Consider the following 15,413-nt stretch of genomic DNA (forward strand, 5'->3'; position numbering starts at 1 on the left):
GGCTGGCAGGGGCGGCAGCAGCGGGGTGATGGGGCTGGCGCCTTCCCCTGATCAACCCAGTTGCCTCCTGCAGAGGGAGGCCAGACTGCAGCTTAGGCCCGCTGCCCCCAGGGAGCGGGCCTAAGCTGTTGGTAGGACATCCCCTGAGGGCTCCCAGTCTGTGAGAGGGGGCAGGCTGGGCTGAGGGACACTCCTCCCCCCCCCCCCCTGTGCACGAATTTCGTGCATCAGGCCCCTAGTATAGTTAATAAAATTAGTATGCTTTTGGGAAATATTCCAAGGTCTAGCCTAAATTATAGCATTTATTTGGAAAAGGAAGCTGAAAATGAGTATCATAAATTTATTAGTTTCTGGCATTTTAAGTAGTCTGTTTTTACCTCTAGATGAAAAAATAGAGGTAGTTCAAAGAAATGTTTTCCTCCCTTAAATGAGCCATTAGGCCGCATGTCACATTCACTGTGACTACCTCCCCTAACCCATCCCTGCTTTTTTTGCCTCCTCAGCCTAAAACTGTAGGTCTTCTCCAGGAAAAGTTTACCAGGAATAATAGCAATATTTTACCATTTCATTTAATGAAATTAGGTTTTAGTTTAAGAAGTATACAAAGAACTAGTAATCACAATAGACAGGGTAAGGACTGGGGTGGGAGCAATGGGTGACATCTGTACGGCAACAAATTTTAGAAAAAACTAGTAATCATAAATTGTGAAAAGCCAAGGGAAAGGAATGTGAAAAGTTTTCAAAATAGAGTGGTATAAAAAATTAGATCCCACCCTGGCTGGTGGCGGCTCAGTTGGTTGGAGTGTTGTCCAGTACACCACGGGTTCAATTTCTGGTCAGGACACACACTTAGGTTGCAGGTTCCATCACCGTTTGGGATGCATATGGGAGACAACCGATGAATGTTTCTCTATTAATCTTTGTTTCTCTCCCTTCCTCTCTAAAAATCAATAAAAGCATATGCTTGTGTGAGGATTAAAGAAAGAGTAAAATGAAGAGAGACACTTCTTTAAAAAAAAAAAAATTAGATCCCGATTTTGATTGACTCCTATTCTTGGCAAAATATAAAATTGAGAATACAAGTGATACATAGTGAAGTGTAGGGATTTTACCAGACTGTATCTGTAGAGGTGCTGTATCATTTGAGTATTAAGATTGACATTTAACTTTATTAGGCCACCAGCCATTATCAAATCTAAGAGAAAAAGCATTTAGAGATACTCTGACTCTATTATATAGAGATGAAAAAATCATGTCCAGTGAATTAAGCAATAAAATGGCCACACAGTATGAGTGTCAGAACTAGAACTTATATCTGACTCCTCCCTATCTCAGTGTTCTTTGAACAAAGAGCTTCCTACAATTCCTAGTAAAAGTTAATTTTTGATATACATACTTTAGCAGGTTGTATTTAAGTATTGTGCAGGGAGGTTATTTAACCTTTATTTTGGGTTTTAAATAGGAAATGGTGAACACTTTTTGGATGTTTATAATGCAAACTCACTTTCTAGTATTTAATATATAAAATACCTTTTTTTTAAGGAAGAGGAAGAAAATGAAACCTTTGAATTGAGCAGGGAATATGAAGAATTAATCAAATTGAAAAGGAGTGGCTCTATTCAAGCTAAAAATCTAAAAAGCAAGTTTGAAAAAATTGGACAGTTGTCTGAAAAAGAAATACAGAAAAAGATAGAAGAAGAACGAGCAAGAAGGAGAGCGATTGACCTTGAAATTAAAGAGCGAGAAGCAGAACACTTCCATGAGGTAAACTATTTTATATTTAACGTTGTTATGGTACTAAAATGATGATTCAACAGAAGTTAACACTGGCTTTGAAATAAGTTTTGGGAACTAAATAGCAAAAACACATCAAGATCTTAAAAGACTTTGAAATTATTTTTCCACTCTAGCATTGTTTCACAATTTTATTGGAATTAAAGCCAATAGTAACACCAAATGTTTCACTCTAGCAAAAAACAAATTTATGGGCGTAAGTTTTAGCTTGAATCAGTACAACCAATTTATATTTGAATTAAACCCCAGAGATTATTCATTTACTCCAGTGATGGCGAACCTATGACACGCGTGTCAGAGGTGACACGCGAACTCATTTTTTTGGTTGATTTTTGTTAAATGGCATTTAAATATATAAAATAAATGTAAAAAATATAAATCTTTGTTTTACTATGGTTGCAAATATCAAAAAATTTCTATATGTGACACGGCACCAGAGTTAAGTTAGGGTTGGGATTTTCAAAATGCTGACACGCCAAGCTCAAAAGGTTTGCCATCACTGATTTACTCTCTTAAAGATGAGGCCAATAAACCCTATATGACTAAATAAAAATTCAGATAGCATGAATTTGAAGTACCTCCAAATGTAAAATGAGGCGATCACTAAATGACCTGTAAAGTCCCTTCCAGTTTGAGGACTAGTTCCATGGTTATGAATATTGGTTTAAATAGGACCTGGGAATGTTTTTCTGCCAGAGCATTCAACCAGAATTTCTCTAAAAATGCATTTTCATCAGATGTTCAACTAATAAAACAGGTGTGGAAGCTGGGAGGGCCATCAGAGGAGGTTGTTAATAGAAAGTATGTGCAAATTCTCAAGACTAAAAAGAATCTACTATTGAGGCAAACAGAGTGCAAAAACAGCTAATGATAAAGATACAAGTACAGGTGAGATGACTATGAAAGGTCGTAGATGACCCGTTAAGAAACTTTGTTTTATCAGGGTGCACTGAAGGGATTTTAAAGACACGGAGTAATATCAAGTTAGCATCTTAGATGGTTTTAGATTCATACATTAAAAAATTTACTTGAAAGCCTAGTATGTCCCAAGGACTGTTCTGGACACAAGGACTGCATTTTTTGAGCTGTATTTAGATAAAGTAAAAGCTGTCTGAAACAGGGACTGAGCTCAGGTGAGAGGCAGGAGCTAGGGCTTGAAACTTTTATGGATAGTATTTTAAAGTATAGAAATAGATAAAACCATCTTGAAACAGTTAATAGTTTGAAAGTAAATGATAAAACCCTGGAGAACACCAACATTTAACGTTTGTTTGGCCAAAATATCAGGTGGTTCTTTAGCAAGATAAATGTCGCTCTATCTAAAGTGCTATAAGCATGCATTTGATTCCCTTTGTTAAAGGTAGTGAAACCTCAGGGCAGTAATACCTAGCCCTATAAAATATGTAAGATAGAAATACATGAAGTGGTTACTTCTTGTTTTATTGCTATTTATTGGCTCTTTTGTTTAAAAGGATATGATACTAGGACATGGTTGATCTATAACCCATGTGGATGCCCTGAACACTGTTTCCTGTGAAGAATGTTGACATTCCTCTGATCATATCCCTCTAGATCAGTAGTTCTCAACCTTCGTAATGCCACAATCTTTTAATATAGTTCCTCATGTTGTGGTGACCCCCAACCATAAAATTATTTTTGTTGCTACTTCATAACTGTAATTTTGCTAGTTATGAATCGTAATGTAAATATCTGATATGCAGGATGTATTTTCATTGTTACTAATTGAACATAATTAAAGCATAGTGATTAATCACAAAAATATGTAATTATATATGTGTTTTCCAATGGTCTTAGGCGATCCCTGTGAAAGGGTCGTTCGACCCCCAGGTTGAGAACCGCTGCTCTATATTAAAGGTCATTGAGCTATCCTTTAAAAACTTAGCAGTTTTGGCATTGAGCACAATCAACTTCAGAATAGGACCGCCCCCCGCTTCCCCCATCATGTATCTGTTTTTTGCCTTTAGCAAATGTCAATGTTCAATACGTCTTCTATTCGAGACATCTTTTAAGGACCAACTCATTCATGTAACCTTCCCTAATCAAGAATTCCATTCCAGCTCCTGTAGCCCTTAACCCGTACCTCATTTGGTACTTAAAATACTTTAATTGCCTTACAGTGTTTGACTTCATAGTTAAATTTTCTAATAAGGTATACTCAAAAACCATTTCCTTATGCTCCCTTTTATCTTAAATTTACTGCCTAATTATACTGTCCTTAATATTCATGTGCTGGGGTGTCAATATCCTTTTAAGAATGCATCTAGAGAACAAAAGTTATTCTTTTACTATAATAGGAGACTAATTTTCTGTAACATTTTAAAATGTGGTTTTTCAGAGATTTAAGAAAAGGCAACAATTGCCCTGGCTGAGTAGCTTAGTTGGTTAGAACATCATCCAAATGCATCAAGGTTTTGAGTTTCATCTCCAGTCAGGGCACATACAAGAATCAACCAATGAATGCATAGATAAGTGGAACAACAAATCAATGTTTTGCTCTTTCCAAAAAAACCCCCCAAAACAAAACCACAAAACAAAAAAAACCCCAACAACTGCATTTAATAACACTGTTAATAAGTTTCCCCCAATTAGCTTCAGAGAAATTCTATTTACATATACTTTTTAGCCTATTTAAAAACTATAACAAGAACCCCAGAACATCCTTCATTAGCAATAGCCATGGGCAGGCATGCTTATCATCTGAAGGTATAATAGAATTTACCCAATAGGTATCTGGTTGTGTCTGATGCCCAAGGATTTCCCAATAAAATCTGATTCAAGAAAAGTCGGAAAACTATTCAACTTATTTTTTTAAAAAGTATTTTTTCCCTTTATTGAATAAGATACTACAAATGTGTCCTTATCCCCCCAGTCCTGCTCTCACCCTCACCCCGTTGTCCACATTCATCATTTATGCTGATATGCATGCATACAAGTCCTTTGATTGATCTTTCCCCCTCACCCCCACCCTCCCCTGCTTTCCCTCCGAGTTTTGAGCATCTGATCCATCTGATCGATGCTTCTCTGTCTCTACATCTGTTTTTGTTCATCAGTCTATTCAACTTATTCTAATTCCTCCTCCTACATTCACTGGAACTTAGCTGCAATATCTCAAATTGATGTAAAACATCCATAAATCAAGGTTTTACTATAGGAAGCTTTAAAACTTGTTCCAAAATTTCATTGATTTGGCACCCTAGAACAGTTTGCTTATTTTGTAATATATATGGTGATATCTTTACCAGTGGTTCTCAACCTTCTGGCCCTTTAAATAGTTACTCATGTTGTGACCCAACCATAAAATTATTTTTGTTGCTATTTCATAACTAATGTTGCTACTGTTATGAATCATAAATATCTGGATGGTCTTAGGCGACCCCTGTGAAAGGGTCATTCGACCGCCAAAGGGGTCACGACCCACAGATTGAGAACCACTGCTTTAAACAGACCCATAAAAAACCTAGTTTCAAAACTGTCAAGTATGACTGAAGTACTTTAGAAACCATAAACTGTATCTACGTGACCCCACTCTACTAAGGCTGTCAGTGATCTCATGATGGCCTTATAGTTTGATTTTATTGGCTCACACATACTATTTGACAGTTGAAACACTACTCTTAAATTACTCTCAATTTTTATTTCCATGGTTCCCTCTCTTATCCCTCAATAGATGACTCACAACCACTCTTCACCTCAGTGATTTCCCCAAATTCGTCATTGCCTCAGTTTTCCCATTTATTCTACCTGATTCTTCTCTGCCATTTGACCATCAATAAATTTGTTGGATGGAATTAATTGGAATGACACTAAGTAGGGTGACAAAGGAAATTATGAAGTGGTTAATATGGGAGTATTTTGTTATGATATGTAGTATCCCCACTGTTATTCAGTATGGTCAACAAACACTGACAGTTGGGGAAATATACTGGGATCCCACTGATACTGTACGATCTTTACATTGGGAGAAAAGGATTCCATTTGTTAAGAAGTTTCACAAATAAAAATTTCATTTTCCCCAAACTAAGGTATTGTGAAAACTGCTGTCTATAGTGTAGCACAAATATATATACAAATGTTAATTATTTTGTGCCTATTATAAATGACAACTTCAGGACTATTAATACTTAATTCTTGGTTTTTGGAAAACAAGCCACACTTATTTTTGGCCCACTTTTGTAAAGGAAGAAGATGTTGATGTCAAGCCTGCAAAAAGAAGTGAGGCTCCGTTTACTCATAAAGTGAATATGAAAGCTAGATTTGAACAAATGGCTAAGGCAAGAGAAGAAGAAGAACAAAGAAGAATTGAAGAACAAAAGTTACTACGCATGCAGTTTGAACAAAAGGAAATTGATGCAGCACTACAGAAGGTACCAGACAAACATAGCCTTTATTTTCCAAAGATGCTCTTAAAAGCCATAGTTTTATATGAGGGGTAAAAAACCATTTTAATAAGTCACTGGAATGTTTTGTAAACATTTGTTATTTTTACTGTAACTTTTGTTTAGATGTCTACATATTTAAATAGTATTACAACTGCCTATGGTATTCAGTACAGTAACAAGTTTGTAGCTTAAAAGCAATAGGCTATACCATCTAGGTTTGTGTAAATGCACTCTATGATATTTGCACAATGACCAAATCACGTAATGATGCAGTTCTCAAAACGTACCCTGTTGTTAAGTGGTGCACGACTGTACTTACATGCTCTTTACTTTGAGGGCAAAAAAACCTATTTACTTCCAAGATTGTGATTAAACCACTGTCCTGAAAATGCTGCTATACTAAAAGTGACAACTTGAATGTATTTATTTTAATATAGAAAAGAGAAGAGGAGGAAGAAGAGGAGGGTAGCATCATGAATGGCTCCACTATTGAAGATGAAGAGCAAACCAGGTCAGGAGCTCCATGGTTCAAGAAGCCTCTGAAAAACACATCGGTTGTAGATAGTGAGCCTGTTAGATTTACAGTTAAAGTAACAGGAGAACCCAAACCAGAAATTACATGGTGGTTTGAAGGAGAATTATTGCAGGATGGAGAAGACTATCAATATATCGAAAGAGGAGAAACTTACTGCCTTTATTTACCAGAAACTTTCCCAGAAGATGAAGGAGAGTATATGTGTAAAGCTGTCAACAATAAAGGCTCTGCAGCTAGTACCTGTATTCTTACAATTGAAAGTAAGAATTAATCACTTTTTAAAAAATATAATACTTTTATTCTATTTAAAAATTTTTCCCTTTAAAAAGAATCACTTTTCTTCTTCTTTTTTAGCTGATGACTACTAGCTCCCCTTCCCTCTGCCTGGAACTCTCTTTCTCTCTCCGACTTTACTACATCCATCTTTTCTGTGCCGGGGCCAAAAAAGGAAACCAGAAGTGCCACTATGTTGACTTCTAATTCCTTTTCATAAGTCTTCAAAACACAAGCTCATCTAAAGAAAACCTTCCTCCTTTCCAAATGAGCACTAGATTCATCGCCAATTATGCATAAGTTAATGTGCATTTAATGGGGAAAGTGGGAAATTTACTCAATTATATCAGAACTTAGGCTGTGCATTTACCGTAAGTTCACAGCAATGTTTAAAAATATCAAAAACAACACATTATTTTGCATGAAAGAATGCCGTCAATGAGCTATTTACACCTAAAATTAGTCTGAAATAGCCGAGACAATGAATTTGGAAACCTATCAATTTGAGTGGGAGTTTTCCCTTAGTACATAATTTTGGTTGTAGTTTCAGAGCCTTTGTGAAGCAGATGTAGGAGGGGATTGGGATATCACTCTTTTTTATGGGAAAGGAGAATGGAGAAAAACACAAAATTAAAGACTTCTAAGAAACAAATGCCAGAGAAAACTGGATGAAAACCACTGCCTATACAGAGTTCTGAGTGTTGAGAATATTGAATGTACTTTTCAAATGTGTGTAATATATGCTCAAGCTTATAAAACAAATTTATGTTGTGACCTTGCCTGAACAAATGACATTACAATGAGAAACTCTGTTATTAGTAGTCACACAGGAGAAAACACTTTCAATATAATTGAAGATTTCAAGATCCAAGAGGATTTGGGGCAGGGGCGGGGAGAATGGCACAATCTTCAATTTTAAATTCCGGTCTTTAAAATGAGTTTGTAAATAATCAGCTACCATGTTCTATCATCAAGTTGTTTTATATTTTAATTTTCTGGAAGACAATTTTGTTTTACAATGTAAACCCATAATGTAACTTCTATATTTAAAAAAAGTCTCAGTATTTTAGAAAAGACAAAACACTCCCTTATAATATTCATCAATGTACATTTATTTTTTTTATTGAGGAAACCATAATACAAAATTACAGCAATCATGTGTTCTTTTACATACAATGTCATTAAAGCAAACTCTAAACCACAGTTTGTAAAGTATTCAATTTACCTCCAGTCCAAGCTGCATCTCCCTAAGACACTGTTCCCATCACAGTAGCCATTTTAAGCCAATCTTCTTTTTACACACGGGTAGTTTCTGTAGAGAACACTTTTCTCAGGACGAAAATGCATCGAGCATGCATAAGAAAAAATATATATATGTGCAAGTACATTTAAGAGTTTCTATAGGGGTATAAATGAAGAAAATAAAACCCTGGGATTTATTTGCTTCTTAGAAACACCAATGTAAAAAATCCCTCAGAAGTTTATACTGTGGCAATAAAACTCAAGTGACTAAGCAAAAAATAAGGTTATTTTCAGAGTCAAAATTATCTTTTAGGTATTGTTAAAATACATTTTAAAACGAGGCAGAACTTTCAAGAACTAAAAATAAGACATCCTCATTGATTACTAATTTCTATACCCCTATTCTAGACAACAGACAACTGTGCAGACAGAACTGATTCTCTTGGCAGAGTATTCACACAAATGAAATGTTATCCCTTCTGCATATATTCCTCTTTCTCTCTTAAGGTACTCTGCTACTCCTACCCAAACCCACCCTTCTGAATTAACTACCAAGGTATTTGTCTAAGGATATATTTTACAATGTCTACAAACAACTAGTATTAAATGACTAGTTCTAACTATTTGTTAAAAATAAAAGCATACTTCTCATTTCTAAAAGAAACATCAAAACATAAGAATTCTAAGTATCACACTAACATATCTTTAAAAAAAAAACATTTTCAAAATTTTAAGTGCAAAATAAAATAAGTCAGTTCAATTTCAATCTAAACTAAACATTGTTCATACCACTCCTAACACCCATTGCATTCAAACCAACTGGCTCACCTTTTCTGCTTTGCATTAATTTCAAGGTTAAGATTAGCGCCATTAAAAAAATGCTTGCAGTATTAGTGAAGGCTTATGGTAATGACAAAAATTTCTCATAAGACAGAAACAATGCCCCAATATCTATTAGCATTCATCTATATTTTCTTTTGTAAAAATGCAAGCTACAGCTAACCCAAACTTGACAATCTCTGAAAGTTCAAAGAGCTCCTTTATATTATCTTAACATACCTATCACTGACTATCAAACACACACACACACACACACACATGCACACGCACACACACACACAAATGTGGTGCAATAACTACATAACTTATGAAACTTAACAGTTCACGGAACATTTAAGAGCAAGTGAATAGCACTTTAAAATGAAGTGATCAAAAGCAGGTACATTATACCCTATACCATATTATGTATGGGAATACATTTCATATTTCTCAATTATGATTCGCCAATTTTACCTTCTACATTGAGCCCTTCTATGGTCCATGCTCATCGGCTCACCAATGGCATACACTCAAAGGATTCCTCTTTATGGGTAACTATCTCAGGACCTGATTTTATGAGCTATGATTTGGTGCTTGCAGCATCTTCAGCACTGTGTGTGAAAATGAAGGCAGTATTTTTGAATATTTTTCTTTGTTGTAGAGATAAGCAGGAGTTTTAAAAGGATCAGCACATTTTAGAAATAGAATAAACAAAACTGATATGATGCTGCTTTAAAACATTCATCTTAACTCAAAATATGTACCAGTCAAAATCATCAATAAGAACACACAAACATTTTAAACTGGCAAAAAAAAAAATAAAAAAAAATAAAAAAAATGAAATAAATTCAGCGTCAGTTATTAAAATATTATAAATCAGAAAAATACTGGTTGCTATACAGATTATGCAAGGTTATTTGCTAAACAGTTACCATTTCACTGATGCACATGCCTTTTATCAAAACATACTGCCAGTTTTCTTTAAAGTTTTTTTCCTTTTTCAGTGTATATAAAAGTTATAAAACCCAAACTGTCTAAAAAGGAGACATAATAAAACTCTAACCCATAATGGCCTTACTGAATTGCTCTAGTTCAAGAATAAGAAAAAAACAAAGACTCCATAGCTTTGGAGGGCAAAGAAAATGTCCTATCAATCTTAAATAGATTGTGAAGGCTGTTGAACTTTCTGACCAAGTGACTTCCTAAATCTTAAAATTCATGTAATTGCCTTTTCTTAAATGTAACAATTTTTCTATGGGAAAAGATTACAAAGGGTGATGTAGTTCAATTACAGCAGCAATCTACTCATCATTCTTGTTTAATTAAAATAAAAACATTACCTAGAAATGTAAACAGCTGTTTGAACAACTTACAGACTTTCCACTGAAATAGTAGCATAAATAACAAGATACATTTTGGGGAAGCAGTAGCAGATTGCTTTTGAATACACAACCACAAAAACCTCACAGGGACAACATTAATGTATTGAAATATTTATTTATATATGTCCTTAGGTTGTGCTTACCTGTTGCTTTTTGCAGCAGAACCTAAGGTGGAAGGTCTGGGAAGGCACTGTGAAGCATAAATAATTGCACTGTTTGCAATTAATAAAGATTTTAAAGTTTAAATGAATCAAAATCAACAGCCTCCAATTTGTGAGTTATGATATTGAATCTAACTGAACTATCTCTTCAGTTTAATTAATAAATGTACCACTTTCCTAAAGGTCATCTATAAAACAGTATCATGCAAAATACTGAAATTGTTCATGTCAATACCCTACTCTTAAAGATAACAGATAACTAACTCCCTAAGGATTAAACTTCAAACTAGAGCTACAAATCCATATCTACATAAGGGTAATGGAAGTCATTCTGACTTCTATAAAACAATAAAAAACATTTCAAAATATCCACAATGAACTGTACTGCTAATTTTCTACCCTAGGTAATCTCAACATTTATGTTCTTGTACATCTTCCTTTACAGTATTCAAAACAACAAATGGTGCTCCCTACCAATGAAAGAACATATTTATGAAATGGTGTTAAAACTGCTACATTGCTTAATATATTTGCAAACTGAAAACCACTTCTGTCTGATACATTTCAAGTCTTTCATTATTAATATACAAAATATGCATATATTATACTGAAAAACAATATATTTTAGGAGCACCAATGAGTAATACTATTCAATTTTGTTAATGATCAGTTTTCTTTAGCTATAGCTAAAGCATATAAAAAATACTTACCCATTGAGCTCACTTAAAAAAAAAAGACCTATGTATTATTCTATGTTAAATTAAGAAGCATTTATGGTTTTCCAAGATATCAGCACTGTATTCCAACATAATATTCACACAAAATATGGCATTTACATTATGTGGAACATTGACAAAAAGATACTGTTGCAGTTCATCAATTTGTCATTCTGATGTACTTACAGTGCAATGCTCCTTGAAGGAACACAATCAAGGATGATACACAGCACAGTCCTCCTCACCCCTACAGAGCTAGTTCTATACTGGCTGGATCAAACCTGCACTTCAACAGACAATGGCAAGACAGACTGTATTTGCATGTAGTCTAATATATTAATATGCAAAGAGCCAACAAATATGCAGAGTAAAACAATGGATTTCAACAAAATATCGAAACTTCAGCATGAGTGTCATAGAGTAATAAAATGATTTCAAGTACATAAAAAAATTAAGTTGATTCAATGACTGGACTTGTGCATTTACAAAACAAAGCTTATCTATACTGCAGAAAGAAAAAAAAAAAGAAAAGAGCTTGAACATTTCCATATCCCAGTAATGTTTCAATGGCAGATGCACTGTAACTATTATAATTTTTGCAAACTACTCACTTTTCTACCCTTAATTTAGAAAGAAACACACTAATATCGTATACATTGAAAGAGTTGCTTCACATGAAAAAAACTGTTCTTATTAGACTACTCATATTCACTATCTGAAAACTGTTTAAAGTTAGTTATGCTGAAACAGTCTTGGAAATCAAGTAATTATCAAATTAAGAACAGAAAGGTTAACTGTTATAGCAGCAGTACAGGTCTGAAACAGTGGTCATGTATAAAAGGAAATTTCACTGTTAATTCAATGGAAGTATGCCAAAAGATCATTGTACACACATGCAGTTTTTAATCAAACAGAAGGAAAAAAAAAAAAAAAAAGAAGATATCAGGATTACTTGTGCTGAAACAGCCAAATACAATAAATGGAAAAGATCCTCCAATCTATTACTATACTGCAAGGGGGAAAAAAAAAACATGCCAGTGTTTAAAAATTCAATTAATATTTCATGGGGAAAGCTTATATATTTGTGTATATGTATCTTAATTTATCATTGCTAAGAAATTATGAATTCTTTAAATACCCACATATCCAACTTACCGACACAGGAGGTTTCATATCATTTATTGTAAAGCACAAAACAGGCATTTTAAAAGTGAAAGTATACATTGAAAAAGTACATTTATATCACAAAGCATTGACCACATAATAGTTGCAAATACATTTGCTGGAATGTGTACATCTACACTAAATACTAAAAACAAACCAATTTTCATTTCTACACAGAAATATTAACCTCCTATCAGTAGTGATAGATATTTTGTACATTTTCAAAAGAAAAAAAAACTACTATTTAAACCAAAAACAAAATTAAGATCTTCATCAAGTCGTCTGCATCCATATATTTAACAAAGGTATTTTTCCCCCACACAATGAAGCAAATACTGTATTGTCCACTTCTTATTATTGGCCCTGTGCAGAAGAGATACATAAGAAATACACAAAAAGTTAAAGAAAATCCTTTAAATGGAGCTAACTCAGGAGTGAATCCTTTAAGAAAGAAAAACTGGTTAATATAAATGGTGATGGCTTCTTGCATGATTTGCAAATCCCTGGGGGAAAAAAATTTATTTTTAAAATTAAAGGCATTATAGAAATGTTCAGCACTCAGATGCCATAAAGCATTATAAAAAACAAAGCCAAAAGCAACCCAACAGTACATCATAGTCCTTCAGTTATATTTTGCCATATAAAAATTAAAAAGGCAAACATAATCAATCCCAAACAAACAAAATAGTAAACATGCAGAAAACATGACTGGAGTTTTTAACACATCAACAAGTTTATTATACCTGAGGTGCTGGAGGATGCTGTGGCATTCCCTGGGGACTTGTCTGGGCATAGTAGGCTGCTTGTTGTCTATAGTATTCAGCCCAGGCTGCACTGTAATCTGGCTGACCACCCGGTGGAGCACCAGTAGGAGCAGGAACAGCTTGACCTTTGAGAAAACAGAACTTTGTTACTGTAACCACAATTGAAAGTCCAAAAGAATCCCATTTCTAATGAAGACAATACCATGCTTCTTATAATATTCCTCCCAAGCCTTCGAATAAACCTGTGTCTGCCATTCTTGATCTAATCCCCATTTTTAATACAAAACTATATCCACTGTAAGTATAGCTTATAAAGACAAAAGCAGAGGATCTGAATTGCTCGTTTAAGTGTTTACCAGTGTCAGAAAACTACTCTGTAATAATAAAAAAATTAGAATGCTCTTTATTTGCTTTTTGCATTATGTCATCACTATTAATAAAAGATAAAAACAAACCCATCCATATAATTTAATTAAGGTAAAGATATAAGCATGATGTTGATTCAATTAAAGAATTTATAAACTATTAATGTTCCAAATTTTGTTTTTAAAAGTGCTTTATAGCCAACTATACTTTAATTTTTTTTTTTAAATGCTTCATGTAAATAGTCTATGGTTCCCTGGCAGTGACTGGTGGGCGGGGACACTATTTTTTGATCTCTCATTCATGTGTATCTGTTACAGTACATATTTTAAATAAAATGCAAAGACTAGTATTTTAAGACCTGCCCAAAGATTTGTTTCCTGATTAGTAACCCATAAACTACATATATGTATAAATATATACGTGTACATGTATATAAAGACTAATCTATACCTTTTTAATGACATGTTTAAAGTTTTAATACATGTGTTCAAATTACAACACAATTTTATTATAAATAACCTGATGGACATAAAGAACAATTACCAAGGAGGTTCTAAGCAACAAGATCAATGAAACATAAAACTCAAGAGCCTTCATGAGCCGGAACCGGTTTGGCTCAGTGGATAGAGCGTCGGCCTGGGGACTGAAGGGTCCCGGGTTCCGTCCAGGTCAAGGGCATGTACCTGGGTTGCGCGCACTTCCCCAGTGGGGGATGTGCAGGAGGCAGCTGATCGATGTTTCTCTCTCATCGATGTTTCTAACTCTCTATCTCTGTCTCTCTCCTTTCTTCTCTGTAAAAAATCAATAAAATATATTAAAAAAAAAAAAAAAGAGCCTTCATGAGCAGTTATTTTACTAGGCAAGGCAACTTTTTTGAATTTAAGAGATTAAAGAGACACAACAACCAAATATAATGCATGTCTTTTGGATTAAGACAAAAACCCTCCACACTTAAATACGGTCTTTGTGTTGCTACTACTGAAATAAACTGTTCTTTAAAAAAACTTTTTTATATCAATTTCAGGGAACCGAACCAGTGATACCTGGTTCATGGGTCAACGCTTAACCATTGAGAAACTCCCGCAGGGCTGCTGCTATTGAAATAATTTATTTAGAGTACCAGCCTGCAACTTACTCTGAAAATGTGTCAGGCACATAAAACATGTATAGACATAAAGTACATATGTCAAACTTAAAAAAAAAAGGTGATTCTGGGTAGAAAAATATAAATATGGGTATTTGCTGTACTATTTTTCCAATTTTTCTAACGGTATAAACATATTTTAAAAATAAAAGGTTGGGGAGTAAGAAAACATGTGTTTTCCTATTTAGTTCCTTTATTGGAATAGCATTTATTTAATATGCAATTCAATTGGCTTTATAAAATTACAGCTAAACTAAAAATACTGGAACACATATATACAGAAAGCTGTTTTTATGTTTGCTAGATGTGATTCATTTTGCCCAGCCGAAAATAGGGAAAGAAAAAAAAAGACTCTTCCTATCTGATCTACTTATGATTTGGCTGCCCACTAGCCTCTTGCGCTTCTCTGCCCTTTATAGGATATGATCTCAACTTGCTCCCTTTATTCTTTCCCTCAGTTCAAAAACAGTGTTGATGCCAGATAGTTCAGTTTATACTTTAATAGACCACCACTTAATATTCACATACAGCTTCACAATGTATAGAGTTTGACTTTAATTTCATCTCATTCAAGAAGTAAGATTTGCTCTATAGTTCACATGTAACACTTTATTATAGCCCAAGAGACAGCCTCGCTTGAATAGACTTTTTTC

General features: G+C 34.2%; 2 protein-coding genes across 22 annotated transcripts in view; one reads left to right on the top strand and one right to left on the bottom strand.

Moving 5' to 3' along the window:
• The window catches only part of NEXN (nexilin (F actin binding protein)), a 41,065-nt gene extending 33,008 nt beyond the window's left edge, over positions 1-8,057 (top strand). For 5 of the 7 annotated variants that reach the window (XM_006774668.2, XM_006774670.2, XM_006774671.2 and 2 more), the window contains 4 exons: positions 1,543-1,764; positions 5,994-6,179; positions 6,632-6,989; positions 7,084-8,057. In XM_006774668.2, the coding sequence (XP_006774731.1) occupies positions 1,543-1,764; positions 5,994-6,179; positions 6,632-6,989; positions 7,084-7,097 (780 nt within the window). In that variant the 3' untranslated portion in view covers positions 7,098-8,057. Of the gene's footprint in view, positions 1-1,542; positions 1,765-5,993; positions 6,180-6,631 lie in introns of all 7 variants that reach the window. The other 2 variants (XM_006774669.2, XM_006774672.2) reach the window with 1 other exon arrangement.
• Positions 8,058-8,093: 36 nt separating this feature from the next.
• FUBP1 (far upstream element binding protein 1) overlaps positions 8,094-15,413 on the bottom strand; it is a 37,525-nt gene continuing 30,205 nt past the window's right edge. For 4 of the 15 annotated variants that reach the window (XM_015571081.1, XM_015571086.1, XM_015571088.1 and 1 more), the window contains 3 exons: positions 13,230-13,375; positions 10,589-10,635; positions 8,094-9,674 (listed from right to left, as the gene is read on the bottom strand). In XM_015571081.1, coding sequence (XP_015426567.1) covers positions 9,644-9,674; positions 10,589-10,635; positions 13,230-13,375 — 224 coding nt within the window. In that variant the 3' untranslated portion in view covers positions 8,094-9,643. The other 11 variants (XM_006774681.2, XM_006774677.2, XM_015571084.1 and 8 more) reach the window with 7 other exon arrangements.

This window comes from Myotis davidii, unplaced genomic scaffold (assembly GCF_000327345.1).
Source record: "Myotis davidii unplaced genomic scaffold, ASM32734v1 scaffold248, whole genome shotgun sequence".
In the NCBI taxonomy this organism is placed as follows: domain Eukaryota; kingdom Metazoa; phylum Chordata; class Mammalia; order Chiroptera; family Vespertilionidae; genus Myotis; species Myotis davidii.